The 14,657-nt window shown below is 36.2% G+C and overlaps 1 protein-coding gene across 1 annotated transcript in view; it reads right to left on the reverse strand.

Moving 5' to 3' along the window:
* Nucleotides 1–1,881: 1,881 nt before the first annotated feature.
* LOC124722352 (probable WRKY transcription factor protein 1) overlaps nucleotides 1,882–14,657 on the reverse strand; it is a 189,420-nt gene continuing 176,644 nt past the window's right edge. Inside the window, exons 14-15 of the mRNA XM_047247525.1 lie at nucleotides 2,526–2,790; nucleotides 1,882–2,240 (exon numbers count right to left, since the gene is read on the reverse strand). Coding sequence (XP_047103481.1) covers nucleotides 2,528–2,790 — 263 coding nt within the window. The 3' untranslated portion in view covers nucleotides 1,882–2,240; nucleotides 2,526–2,527. The remainder of the gene's footprint in view (nucleotides 2,241–2,525; nucleotides 2,791–14,657) is intronic.

Here is a 14,657-nt window from a genome sequence, read left to right on the forward strand (position 1 = left end):
ATAATTATGCCTTTATGTTTCTAAATAACTATCACAAATATTACACAAAAAAGGAAAAAAGCATTAATTACCAATAAAATACTACTTGGTTTGCGAGTCTCATTTTCTTATGTTGCACAAACCTAAAGTCCTATGTAACTTAAAATTAAAGTGGCCACAGATGAAATTTAGCTACATGAAGTAGCCCAAAAATCAGACACATGGTGTGAAGAACATACCATCATTTTTTTTGCTGAGCATTCTTCAAAATTCATTACTGCCGAAGAAAATATGTTATAATTATTGACAGGACAAAGCAAAACATGCATGTCGATTTTGTAATTCACTTATACAATGGGGAAATTAATTATTTACAGGTAAATACAAAAAGGTTTGATCTGTATACAAATAAATGTCTGAACTTAAAGAGAGTTCAAACAAAATTACCAGCACAGTTGCAATAATTAGATTCAGGTTTTATCATATATGTAATTTAGTTTTGTGTGAAGAGCAATTTGACTGTGGTATAGCAAAGCAAACTGCTAGGTTACTAAGTACAATCTGTACCACAATAAACATCACAATATAACACCAGTTACCAAATTACAAAATACAATATGGCAAACAAAGTTGAATGAATGTGGTAACAGAAAGGACGAAAGTCACAGGAAGATGTCACAGTTTAGGCAATTATAAAAATAAACCTCACGTTGCACAAATCACTTTAATTAACTATAAAAGACAGTAATCACTCTCTCACAGTTATGACTATACTGTTTAACAACCTTAACGCATAAGCTGTAAATAAACAAAATGCACTAGAAACAGTGCAAAAGGATTTTATAACAAAATTATATCAACATATAGAAATTACTTAATTTATTAAAGTTGCACATTAACTCAAACAGTTGCTTTGTACATTGAATAACAGAACAGGTATCTGAAACTGCTGCAGTTGCAGAGAGAGGTGTAAAACTTACAGTTTTACAAATCTGTGAAGTTCTTCAATGTGTACAAATATTTAATTTAATTTTGAGGGCCTTAATTAGCATACGCTACAAAGTAAAAACAGATATTTAGAAGAACTGAAAAGAAAGTCAACATTTCAAGAATCTTATTTTCACAAGGAACAGAGCCCAATAAGATCATGAATTTCCTGCTAACCAACAAATTCACAGTCTTTCTTATTTCTGTTACAGTATGTACCAAAAAAATAGAGTGTCGCAAGTTTGATATCAGAAACAAATCCATTCTGTCATTACTTACAAAGCATTACAATGAAGCACCAACAAGTCATTACAGCACTGTATCAAATAAAAGTAAATATCCTTTTACACTGTTTCTTTGCGACGTGTACAATTCTTGATGTACGATTAACACTGGTGCACTTTCTTAATATCTACTTCTGTCAGATAACTTGCACTGCTAATTAACATATCACTTTCAAAATATCTGAGCAAAATCAAATTTAATAACTTAAGAAAAAAGTATATGCCTCTTCAAAATATCTGAGCAAAAGAAAATTTATAACTGAAGAAAATATGCCAAAAAACAAATGGAACAGTTGCAGTTACCCATTTATTTCATTCAGAACAGAATAAATGTACATAGATTAATAGGGCACTTCACCAAGTGATCTGGCAAAGCAAGAGTTGTTCTTTGGTAAACTATTTTGAAATTTTAACATTCTTGGTAAGAAAAATATAGAAAGAAAAGAAACAATTGGACAATGTGGTACCATGCCACAGAAACAAGATGGTGTATCAAGAAAACTCCTGTTTGTCTCTCTCTCTCTCTCTCTCTCTCTCTCTCTCTCTCTCTCTCACACACACACACACACACACAGAGAGAGAGAGAGAGAGAGAGAGAGAGAGAGAGAGAGAGAGAGAGAGAGAGAGAGAGAAATTCATTTTTTACTTTTGTAAAGGTCACAAAAGTTAACAAAATCAATCACAGGAGCTATTATGTTACTTTTTCAATTTCTCAACTTTCTCCCAAAAACAGTCTTTTCTTAGAGAGTACATGAAAGCCAACACACAATTCTTTTAAACTCTGGAAACATTATTGCTTTTTTTAAAAAATATGTAATGATATATTAGTGCATTTTGATCTCACACACAGTCTTGGTAATCCTGAGCAGCACACAAGCATAAATACTGTAAAACAAAAATCATAATCCAGTTCCTAGATATATGCAAGCAGCTACCAAAGCAGCACCTCAAATGGCATGCACTTCGTTGTACTCACAGCCCAATTTCAACCTAAAACAGCAAATGGGTAAAAATGAGAATAATTTACTTCAACTAAATGGAAGAATAACATTAAAAACAATTTCTTAACACTGAGGTGGACAATCAACAGAACGTTGGGTGATGTGTGTTTTCCAAAGAAACTATACTGAATGACACTGTGTTGTTTTGTGTAAGTTGATTTTTGTTCAAATGGTGGCAGGATGTGTCCTCTGACACTGTCAAACAAAAATTAAACACAAGAAATACCTATGACTGACTGAATGTGTAACAGTCAATGATATAAAAGATACTTACTTTCAACTCTTTGAAACCTCATGCAGTGGTGATTTGCTGCTGTGATTTCTTGTGACATGTCGGTGCCCAAACCCAGGTGGTGGTGGAGGTACAGGCTGCGACATGGAGCTCCAGTCCGAAGGGGCTGGAGGCAGAGGCGGAGGTGGAGGAGCAGAAGTATAGACAGGAACATTCTGCACCCATGATTGACCATGATTTGAACTGCCTGGCCGTGATGATGTTACTATTGCAGGGTCTAGAGCATCCCAATCTGATCCCGTCCACCCTAAAAAACACCAGGAATGTGCATTTATCTGTTTAGCAAGTTCTAAACAATTTATATTGGAGTATGACTGTGGAGCTTTTAGAGGTAGCAAGCAACAATAAAAAAGTTCTTGGGACATAAATCACATTAAACTGAAGTTAAAAATTGAGCTTATGAGGATAATAGCCATTTTTTCTCACCGTCATATAAAATCAAACTGTCCCCTCTAATATTCACACTGGCTTTTGATATCATGTGTGGCTTTCACAAAATGTTTGAAAAGTGGCCAATCAGTAATCATCAATTGTGTTCACATCTGGCTTGAGGGAATTGATCTTTACGTCAAGGTGGGAGCAGGGAGGCTTGTAATTATGCTACTGCATTTACGTTGTCCTCTATTTCAATGTTTAACGGCTTTTTGGATTGAGGAATTTGAGTAAGCAAAGACACATGTGTCTTACAAATATCACACACACACACACACACACACACACACACACACACACACACACACACACACAAAATGGCTGTATCCCAAGTTTGATGATGGCAGGACCTATGCAGTAGAATAACAGCAGAGAAGTCAACGTCAACACCTGAAGTGCTTGTGGTGGCTAGACTCCAACCTTAACTTCATGTAAGTGACCACAGTTGGGCAGAGACATAACAGTCCATTTCTGGGAAACATTTTGACTGGCTATTGCAGAACACCTACAAGTAACAGCAGAAGTTCTTTCGAATATAAGGTAGTTAAGTCAGGTGGATAGATTTTTAGCTCTCGACAATGGTGAACATGGATATTACACCCAGAAATTTGAGTTTTAACTTTTTAGTAAAGTTGTAAGTGCATAAAGTCAAAGCAAACTAACAATTTACAATTATTTACATAATCAGATATTTTCTGTACAAATTACAAAGGCAAATGTATGAAATAACAAATGCAAAAAATTATTTTAACTGTCCAATACACAAACAACACTGGAAAATAAAGATTTTTCCCTTCTCACAAAATCAAATGGCTACCCACAACTGTAGATACTTAATATTCCATGTGACTGCATCACAGTGTTTCACTGTAGTTATTTAACAGTTTCTCTTTAATCAAATGAAAATTTAATGTGTTATGGAGTACATGCAAGACTTTTCATCAAACATAAATTTTGAACACTCTTAGTGTGTGTTGTCCAAATCATTCCCTACATATTCATTGACACACAAGTCGCTGAAGTGACGTCAAATAGAAAGAGATGCATCAGGTGGCCAAACAATCCCAGATGGGTTCTCCTAGCGAATAATGGCATACCATAATTTCATTTTTTTGTAGCTACGCAATTTTGATCAAAATTATTGTCTTCCCTCATTGAAATTTGGGCTTGTTTCTCAATAGTCAAGTGGATGTCAAACTACAAATTCAAAGATTCAGTGCTATACCCGTGGTCAGTCAAAGGAATTTTTTATCTGTCACTTAACAATACTTTCGTATCTGACAATGATTTGTATGTGTGGAAAAAGTCACTAGTATTCACATTCAGTGTGCATCACTAACTGGATATGTCAATACAAAGGTCATAGAAAGACAAGTACACACCATTCCTTCCATGGACCTGTGCCCAACAAAACTGTGGCATTACAACCAGTCTTCAAGCTGAGGACAGTATTAGTTACTGCAGTTTAAAAGAGTGTATACAAATTATATCTACATTTTCCTTTTCTCCAAATAGGGTGTTTCTGCATAATTGTATATACAGGGTGTTTCAATATGTTTGTCTCTCTAAGTTACAAAATAACTGAATGGATTATTTATTTAGAAAGGTAAACATAAGAAATGTTACTTTTTCTGCAGGGTTGTGAACATAGTTTATTTAGTTATTTCCTGAGAGGTATAACAATGAGTGATAATTTTTTAAATACAACATTATTTTCTTCTATAACATAGCTGATGTATTTAAACCAACTGTGCATAAATCAGTTTAAATCATATTTCTGTCAGTTTTAGTTACAGAGATGGAAACATTCAAAGTTTTAGGAGGGGATGTAACATGCTGTACACAATTGGGTGTGTTCAAGTGGCGGAATGTTCATTTAAGTGAAGTGTTCAAATGGGTGCCCATTTTCTTGAATGCACAACTCAATGTGCTCTCTAAAATACCTGTGGACAAGATGTGCAGAATTTGCCAGCATCATAGAACAACAAGTTTCCTGGGTGTGCTGTTTTAAGTCATCTGGGATTGTGGGTTCGGTGACAAAAATGATTTTTTAGATATCCCAACAAAGAAAAATCTTGTGGTCTATTCCTAGGGAATACTTATGTCCTAACCATCTTCCAGGAAATATTTGATCAGTTTTTGTGCAACATCATCCGTAGAATCAACTAGGTGAGCATTGTGCTGAATCTACATGTTGCCTCCAATGTCTAAATTTTCGACATGAGCATCTAAATTGTTGATGGTAAAAGCTTCATATAGCTCACCTCTCAGGGTACGCTTGAACGAGCTGATGATTTCATCTCTAAGAATTCCATACCACAAATTAATAGACCACCTTCTCTTACCATCAACATGACAAACCCACCTACGATTTTCTGTGCCTCACATTAGCATATATGATGATGGTTCACCACACAATAATTCACGAACGTGGGTTTCATCAAAGGACACTATACTTTGTGAAGCTTCTAGAGTGAAATTATTCATGGTTCCAGAATGAAATTTTCACTCTGCAGCAGAGTGTGCACTGCTATCAAACTTCCTGGCAGATTAAAACTGTGTACTGGTCTGAGAGCACTTCTCCATAAAAGGCCGAGGTCCCCAGTTTGAGTCTTGGTCTGGCACACAGTTTTAATCTGCCCGGAAGTTTCATATTCATGGCTTATTCACAGAGAGAAACTGATTGAACTGATTTTCATTCACCTCCTGTCTCAGTGACAGGTGGTAGGGATGTAACTTGGAACCATATAATAATTGCCACACAGATGTTGGGATGATACCAGTGGCAGCAGCAACTTCTCATAAGCTGAAATGAAGACTGTATTGTGCTGCAGTTAAACAAACATTTTGATATTCTCACTTCTTGCTGCTCTTTGTCTGCTAGCATCTTACATTCTCAAACTACTTGTACACTTATTAGTAGACATTACATATACATCTACATCGATACTCTGCAAATCACATTTAAGTGCCTGGCAGAGGGTTCAAACGAACCACCTTCACAATTCTCTATTATTCCAATCTCGTATAGCGCGTGGAAAGAATGAACACCTATATATTTTCGTACAAGCTCTGATTTCCCTTATTTTATCTTGGTGGTCGTTCCTCCTTATGTAGGTCGGTGCAAAAAAAAAATATTTTCGCGTTCGGAGGAGAAAGTTGGTGATTGGAATTTCGTGAGGAGATTCCGTTGCAACACAAAACGCCTTTCTTTTAATGATGTTCAGCCCAAATCCTGTATCATTTCTGTGACAATGTCTCCCATATTTTGCGATAATACAAAACGTGCTGCCTTTCTTTGAACTTTTTCGATGTACTCCATCAGTCCTATCTGGTAAGCATCCCATGCCGCGCAGCAGTATTCTAAAAGACGACGGACAAGCATAGTGTAGGCAGTCTCCTTAGTAGGTCTGTTACATTTTCTAAGCGTCCTGCCAATAAAACGCAGTCTTTGGTTAGCCTCCCGCACAACATTTTCTGTGTGTTCTTTCCAATTTAAGTTGTTCGTAATTGTAATACCTAGGTATTTAGTTGAATTTACGGCTTTTAAATTAGACTGATTTATCGTGTAACTGAAGTTTAACGAGTTCCTTTTAGCACTCATGTGGATGACCTCACACTTTTCGTTATTTAGGGTCAACTACCACTTTTCACACCATTCAGATATTTTTTTAATATGGGATACATCCACCCTTCACTGTTATATTGGCTTTAAGTCTGTTGGGGAGGAATGGCAGCCCACTGTTCCTCAAGAGCCAAAACCAGAGTAGGTAGTGAGGCTGGATGCTGCGGTCTCTAACTAAGTCAACATTCCAATTCATCCCAAAGGTGTTCCAACAGAGTTCAGGAATGTTACTGCCCACAAACCATTGCTTCACAAATGCTGCTTCACGAAAGGGTGTCATAAAAATACAATCACCATCTTCATATTGTTTCTCTACTGTACACAGTACACAATGCAGTAAATCGCATTCACACCCTTCCACATTTAGCACTTTCATAAGTGCAATGAGGAAACCACACCATAACCACCACAGCAGCGCCATACCAAACCACTACCTCTTCTGTTCTTCACTGTTTACACATGATGTCATGTAACATTGTTAAGGCATTTTCCAAACTCAAAGCCTTCCATCAGATTGCCACAGTGTATAGCATAATTCATCACTCCACATCACTCATTTGCAGTCATGTACTGTCTACTTGCATCACTATTTACACTACCTCAAACGTGCTTAGTGTTGGCTACAGGAATGTGTGGTTCACAAGGGCCTGCTAGACTATTTTTAACCATCTATGCAGAGTCACTGTGCTAGCTGGGCTACTGGTATCACTTTGGAACTGACAAATATTCCTTTTGTTGATTATATGCAATTTTTTAAAACCAGCCTCTGCAATACTCGACAATACCTGTCCGGCAATACATGTGGTTTGTCTGGGTTTGTTTTAGCTATGGTTCGTCCTTCATGTTTCTAGCTCACAATCAGATCACAAACAGTTGAGTTTGGCTGCTTTTGAAGGGTTGAAATTTGCCTATTGGATTTAGTACATAGGTAAAATACAATGACTAATCCATGTTCGAAGTCTCTGAGCTCTCCTGGCTGACCCACTCTGCTGCTGCTGCTGTGGGTCTACTGACACGATACTCCCGTCTGCCTTTTATACTGGTGGGTTCATCTCTCATGACATCTAGTCAATACATAGGGGTGTCCGGATATTTTTCATCAGGTAGTGTGTTTTCATAACTCTGCAGAAAGAGTAACATTTCTTACATTCATCTTGTCCACTTATTATTTTGTAAGTAACAGAGAAATGTATTTCTAAAACAGTCTGCACATGGAATTATGAAACCTTTCACATAGTATGTCCCATCTCTACTAATTTGACATAGTATCTTATCTCACCAATTCATATTGGTCATCTTTTGAATTTTGGCTGTTAAGTACATATTCTACTTCATTATACATAAAAAACTTCTCTGTTGTTTGAAAATAGTTTTGAAGAAGAAAATTACAAAATGTGCATAAGAGTTATTGGAGTAATGGCACTCTATTCAAATTTCTCAGGAAAATTATGAGGCTACTGAAGGTTTTACACTAGCTGTCATTGGGTGAAAGCTAAAATACTTTTTAAGGTAATATTTAAATGTAAAACAATACAGGTCACAAATGAAGAAACAAAACAAGGAATGTTGAAGAGATCTGGAAAAGTAAAAAATACAAAAGCACTAACAAACAATACAGAATGACAAATTCTTTCTGAAGGTCCATGACAGAATTGTATCACTTTACATTTGGAGGCCCTTTTTAGGTCTTCCACACTGAATTACTCTGCAACAGTATTTGAGCACTTGTGTGACCACCTCATACAGCATAATGGACAGCGGGCTAGCTTCCAGGACAGGAAGGTGAGCCAGACCCATACTGAATCCACAGTGCAGATTAGCGACCATGGCTGGGGCACTGGCCAGCCTAAGTGTGGTTTTTAGGCAGCTTTCCATGGTCGTTTACATAAGTATTGGGCTGGGCTCCACTTTCCGCCTCACAAGGGAACCTCCCCATCGCACCCCCCTCAGATTTAGTTATAAGTTGGCACAGTGGATAGGCCTTGGAAAACTGAACACAGATCAATCGAGAAAACAGGAAGAAGTTGTGTGGAACTATGGAAAAAATAAGCAAAATATACAAACTGGGTAGTCCATGCGCAAGATAGGCAACATCAAGGATAATGTGAGGTCAGGAGTGCTGTGGTCCCATGGTTAGCGTGAGCGGCTGCGGAATGAGAGGTCCTTCGTTCAAGTCTTCCCTCCAGTGAAAATTTTAAATTTTTATTTTCAGACAATTATCAGAGTTCAGGCACTCACACATAATCAACTTCACTCTCCAAAATTCCAGGACATGTTCAGATTTGCTTGGACATATGCAGGATTTGACGGTCTACACACGGAAAAATTTGAAAATGTTAAAAACATATGTTTTGACAGAGCACAGAGAAAACTGAGCGACTGTGAAACTGTTGCATTCATTTGTTGCAGTTTATGTGACACACTCTTATGTTTTCATCACTTTTTTTGGGAGTGATTATCACATCCACAAGAAAACCTAAATCGGGCAAGGTAGAAGAATCTTTTTACCCATTCGCCAAGTGTGCAAGTTAGGTGGGTCGATAACATATTCCTGTCATGTGACGCACATGCCGTCACCAGTGTCGTATAGAATATATCAGACGTGTTTTCCTGGATCAAATGTTTCCGTTTCCCATTGGAGAGGCACGTCCTTGCATCTACTAATCGCACAGTTTTGCGGTGTGGTCGCAAAACACAGACACTAAACTTATTACAGTGAACAGAGACGTCAACGAACGAACGGACAGATCATAACTTTGCAAAAATAAAGTACGTAAAATTTTCGCTCGAGGGAAGACTTGAACCAAGGACCTTTCGCTCCGCAGCCGCTCACGCTAACCACCGGACCACGGCGCTCCTGTGCTCACATCATCATTGATGTGGCCTATGTCGCCCATGGACTACTCTGTTTGTATATTTTGTTTATTTTTTCATAGTTCCACACAACTACTTCCTGTTTTCTCGATTGATCAGTGTTCAGTTTTTCAAGGCCTATCCACTGTGCCAAATTATAACTAAATCTGAGGGGGGTGCGATGGGGAGGTTCCCTTGTCAGAAAATATGAAACACAAACAGCTAAAACATAATCAAATGAAGTTCACACAGGTGGCACACATGACTTCCCTCCCTTCGGTAACTGATGACTGCAACAATAGAAAGATCATCTGACCGCAAAGTTTAAAAATGTATTTGTCAAAACTCTAGTATAGTAGAGCCTTGACTAAGTAAAAAAGAAGTTGTATTTGAACTCTCGTGTAGTGAGTGCACTAGCAGTGAAAATAGTCTACATTGCTGATTGACAATATCTGTTCAATCAACTGCAGTAGAATTACAAATGTCTGCAGATACACAATAATAAGCAAAGTAAAATCATAACAACAATGCTAGGTGCATCAATACTTGTCCTTTGATGGTCTGTAGAATCCGGAAGAAGTTCCATTTAAAACAAAATGTTTCATGGTGTTACAGTGGATGATGTAAATATGTAGTTTTAGCCATTATTGCAGTTTATTAGGGCCACTGGCAAGTCATAATACTCATATCCCAGCTTCTGGCTAATACAGTGGCTGCTATTGGCTGATCTGTATCGATTAACACAGTAAACAGATACTTTATAGGTGTGGAAACCAGAATTAAGAATTAAACAAAATAATCACCTTCGAAGCTCCAACAGGAGCCAGGCATGCAGACTAAGTTATGGGAACAGGGTTCAATTTAATATGGGGGGGGGGGGGGAATTGTATTTCCCACACACGTATGGGGGGGGGGGGGGAGAATTTTATTTCCCACACATATTACATCAGGGTCAATCGATATGAAGTGACCATTTTTAAATATTTTAATTTTTTTATATGTGATTGTCCTATGGCGGCAATTTTTATTTGTAGGCGCGTAACGATTTTTCAGTCTGGAGACATTAGCGAAAATTTGAGTATCTCTGCAATGGGTTAGTTACAACACTGCAATTGACATGATTGTTTTTAGAAAAGTGTCCTCTACAACATTGTCTATTACACAAAATACCCTAAATTCAAAAATAACCAGTCAAAATGACCAAGTTTGCTATCCAAATTTTCAAAAATTCACTTTTTAGGCCCAAAAATAACAAACAAGGAGTGAGTTATGAGAGTATTTTTTTCCTATAGTTAGATATCATACACTACTAGCCTCATATAGAGCAATAACCCTTACAAATGTTTCCTTAATTTTTTATGAATTTTTGAAACTTGAAAATTCTCATTTTTTCAAGTTAGGGGTTAGTTATCTCAGGTGAGACTAGATATAAAGATATGATTTTTGCACAGTTTGTACACCTATATGATAGCAACGTACTGCAAAAATTTCAACACTGATATCTGACGGTGAACAAAGATTTGAAGTTTTGAAATTGACGAAATAATTCACATTACTCTACAACTGATCTTATGGCTGTTGCCTATTTAAATGGTTTATTGTTTCAATGTCATAAAATTTAGTTGTGACATATATTTAGTTACCACTATCACCCAATATTCATTTAATTTATTTATTTTTAATAATGCAATATTAAAAAATAGTAGCTTTTGCTTTGGTTCTATGGTAATAAAAATACCCATCTGCGTTTAAGTTTATTGTCAATAAAGAAGTGCATTATTGCAGGGTGTGGCATTGTTGTAATTAGTCTGTTCTGAAACCTCTGTTAGAGTGGATGTACATACTTCATCGAGAGTGTAGAAGGTGTTATGTGCTTTGTTCTGTGTGTAATTAGTAATTAATTTTGAGAGATTAACTGGAATGCAATAACATGGATGAACAGTGCTCTGTTGGACAGATAGCAAGTGAAGTGTGTCACAAAACAGTTTATGGTTCAGTTTCAAAAACTTTGAAAAATATCAATGACTTTGATGAAGTTAGACAAACTTTGTTTAAATTTCGAGTAAGTTCTTCTGTAACATCAGTGTGCGAGTATCATGAGAAGAAATATATTCTGAGGTACAACCACATTTTTGGAAGAAAGTGCTGTGGTCCACTTGAAGTTCATAAAAAGCCTATTACTAAAGGTTTGAGGGAAATAAAACTGGAACATTTGTCCTTGTTATGTGGGAGTGAAACAGCTTCCCCAGTGATACATAATGTGATTCCTGGGAATTCCCTGTGCCTAAATTGTTACTCAAAAATATTTGTTGTGAATCCAGAACCAGAATCATCTAACCTTGTTAATGACGTTTATATTCCTAATGAGGAAGCTGTTAGCATATTGGGTTTTGCTTGTTCTAAGGTAGACCTATCTCCAGCTTTGAAAATAATAAAATTAAGTACCAGAAAAAGAAAAGCAGCTATTAAAAATAAGGTGCAACAAATTTCAGACAAAATTAGAAAAGACTTTGACTCATGCTTTAATAATACAGATACCAACATTATTTCTAAAGAAGAAGAAAATCTACCACCAGCATCAACTGACACTGAATATTTGAGCTTAATAGAGAAATTAAAAATTAAATGTTCTGTGACATCTAAAGAGGAAAAATTTAAAATTTTGAGTTTGCTCCCTTACTCATGATCAAGAGGAAAAATAGTTCATGAATTCAACATTTCTCATCATTTGGTTAAACTAACCCGAAACTTAGTGAAAGAGCAAGGCATTCTTCCAGTTTTAGGAAAGAAGAAAGAAGTAGGTATAAGTGAAGAAACAATTACAAAGATAAAAGCAGTGTTTTCAAGATGATGAAAACATTAGAATGTGCCCAGGTTGCAAAGATAGCTAATGAGTTGTTATAAATGGAGTTAAAGTAACAAAGCAGAAATGACTAGTGCTGTCAAATTTAAATGAACTTTATGTAGCTTTCACAATTGTCATTCTGAATGCAAAATTGGAAGGTCACAATTTTGTGACCTCCGCCCTAAATGGTTTTATTTTGGCTGGATCCTCGGGGACAAACTCTGTATGTGTTTGTTAATATCATCATAATGTCAAACTGACGATTGTGGGTGCAGAATTCAGTGATATTAACTACAAAGAGTTACTAGATTTAATGGTCTGTGACACTAGAAGTTATGACTGCATGGTGAGTTTGTGTAATAAATGCCCTGGTAAGGAAACCATTATTGAATTGTTTCACTAACATTATAAGGAAATGCCAGACAGTATTAACTTCAAGTAGTGGGTCACAACTGAAAGGGCAGAAATGATAACAGCAGTTAAATCTCAGGAAGAGTACTTGGAATCTTTAACTGATAACTTACAAAAACTCAAGTCACCACTATGTTTCTAAAATCCAAAGTAAGTTTTTGAAGGACAAAAAAAGCACAACTTCATGAAACTGAATGTATAGTGCTAGCTGATTTTGCAGAAAATTTTACATTTGTGATTCAGGATGCAACACAAGGGTACCACTGGGTCAATGACCAGGCAACAGTGCATCCATTTATTCTCTACTTTAAACATGAGAAAGATGAGTTTGCAGTTCTTCAATTTGCATTCTAAGCGACTACTTGGAGCACATCACTTTGGCCATACATGTGTTTCAAAGGTATGTAATAAATTACACAAAAGAAAATTTTCCCAACGTTGAGAAGCTGATCTACTTTTCAGATGGAAGCGGTAGTTAGTATAAGGACAAAAAGAACTTCTCAAATCTGTGCAACCACAAAGTAGACTTTGGGTTGGAGGTTGAATGGCACTTTTTTGTATCTTGAATGTGATGGAGTAGGAGGTACAACAAAATGTGAAGTAAGTAAAGCCAGCCAACAAAGAACAACCACAGACCAAATTCTCACAGCACAGGACATGTAGGTCTTTTTCAAGGATAATATTAAAGGCATTACCTATTTTCTGATCAAGAAAGAAGAAGTGGTTCTGCATATGAAAACACTTCAAACCAGATTTGAGAACTGTATAGCAATAAAACGAACAAGGCATTTCCACAAATTCCTTGGCATTGCAGCAAACTTAGTTTGAACTTCAGAAACCAAAATTTATGAGGTAAAATTACATCTCTGTCTTTAACGTTGAATGACATAGCAGCATGTGTCTATGATGGACAGTGATTGCTTGCAGAGGTTGAAAGAACAAGTATGGAACACAATGACGTTTTTGTGCATTTTTACCAACCTGCTGGTCCAAGAAAATCATTCAAGAAATCTACTAGTGACAAAGTTTGAATACCAATGAAAAATGTTTTAAGGAAACTTTCAGTGCTTGAACTTACCACAGCAACTGGGAGGTCTTATTCTATATCACAGAAGCTGTCTGAATAAATAAGTGTTCTTAACATTCACCACCAGGTTTAGGAACAGTCGCATCTCTAAGGATGTTAATTGAAAATATTTATTTTAAGTATGTCAAGATAATATAAATGTTAATTTCACTAATGTTTCCACTTTTTGTGTATAACTCAGTACCTTACTTTAATAATAATTAATTACATCCCATAAATATCACACATGAATAGGCAACAGCCTAAGATCAGTTGTAGAGTAATGTAAATTCTCTCCTCATTTTCAAAAATTCATATCTTTGTTCACAGTCAGATATCAATGTTGAACTTTTTACAGTACATTGCTATCATATAGGTGTACAAATTGTGCAAAAATCATATTTTTATATTCAGTCCAAACTTTACAAAAATGAAAATTTTCAAATTTCAAAAATTCATAAAAAATTAAGGAAACATTTGTAAGGGTTCTTGCTCTATATGAAGCTAGTAGTGTATGATATCTAACTATAGGAAAAAAAACATACTCTCATAACTCAATCCTTGCTTGTTATTTTTGGGCCTAAAAAGTAGATTTTTGTAAATTTGGATACTACATTTTTGAGGCCATTTTGACTGGTTATTTTTGAATTTAGGGTATTTTGTGTAATAGACAATGTTGTACAGGACACTTTTCTAAAAACAATCATGTCACTTGCAGTGTTGTAACTTAACTCATTGCAGAGATACTCAAATTTTCGCTAATGTCTCCAGACTGAAAAATCGTTACGCGCCTACAAATAAAAATTGCCGCCATCCAGTAAAGGTGCAAGATAAATTATTTTAAAAAACTGTTTTGAACTCCTCAGATATAGGACAATCACA

The sequence above is a fragment of the Schistocerca piceifrons genome, chromosome X, assembly GCF_021461385.2.
Source record: "Schistocerca piceifrons isolate TAMUIC-IGC-003096 chromosome X, iqSchPice1.1, whole genome shotgun sequence".
Classification (NCBI taxonomy): Eukaryota; Metazoa; Arthropoda; class Insecta; order Orthoptera; family Acrididae; genus Schistocerca; species Schistocerca piceifrons.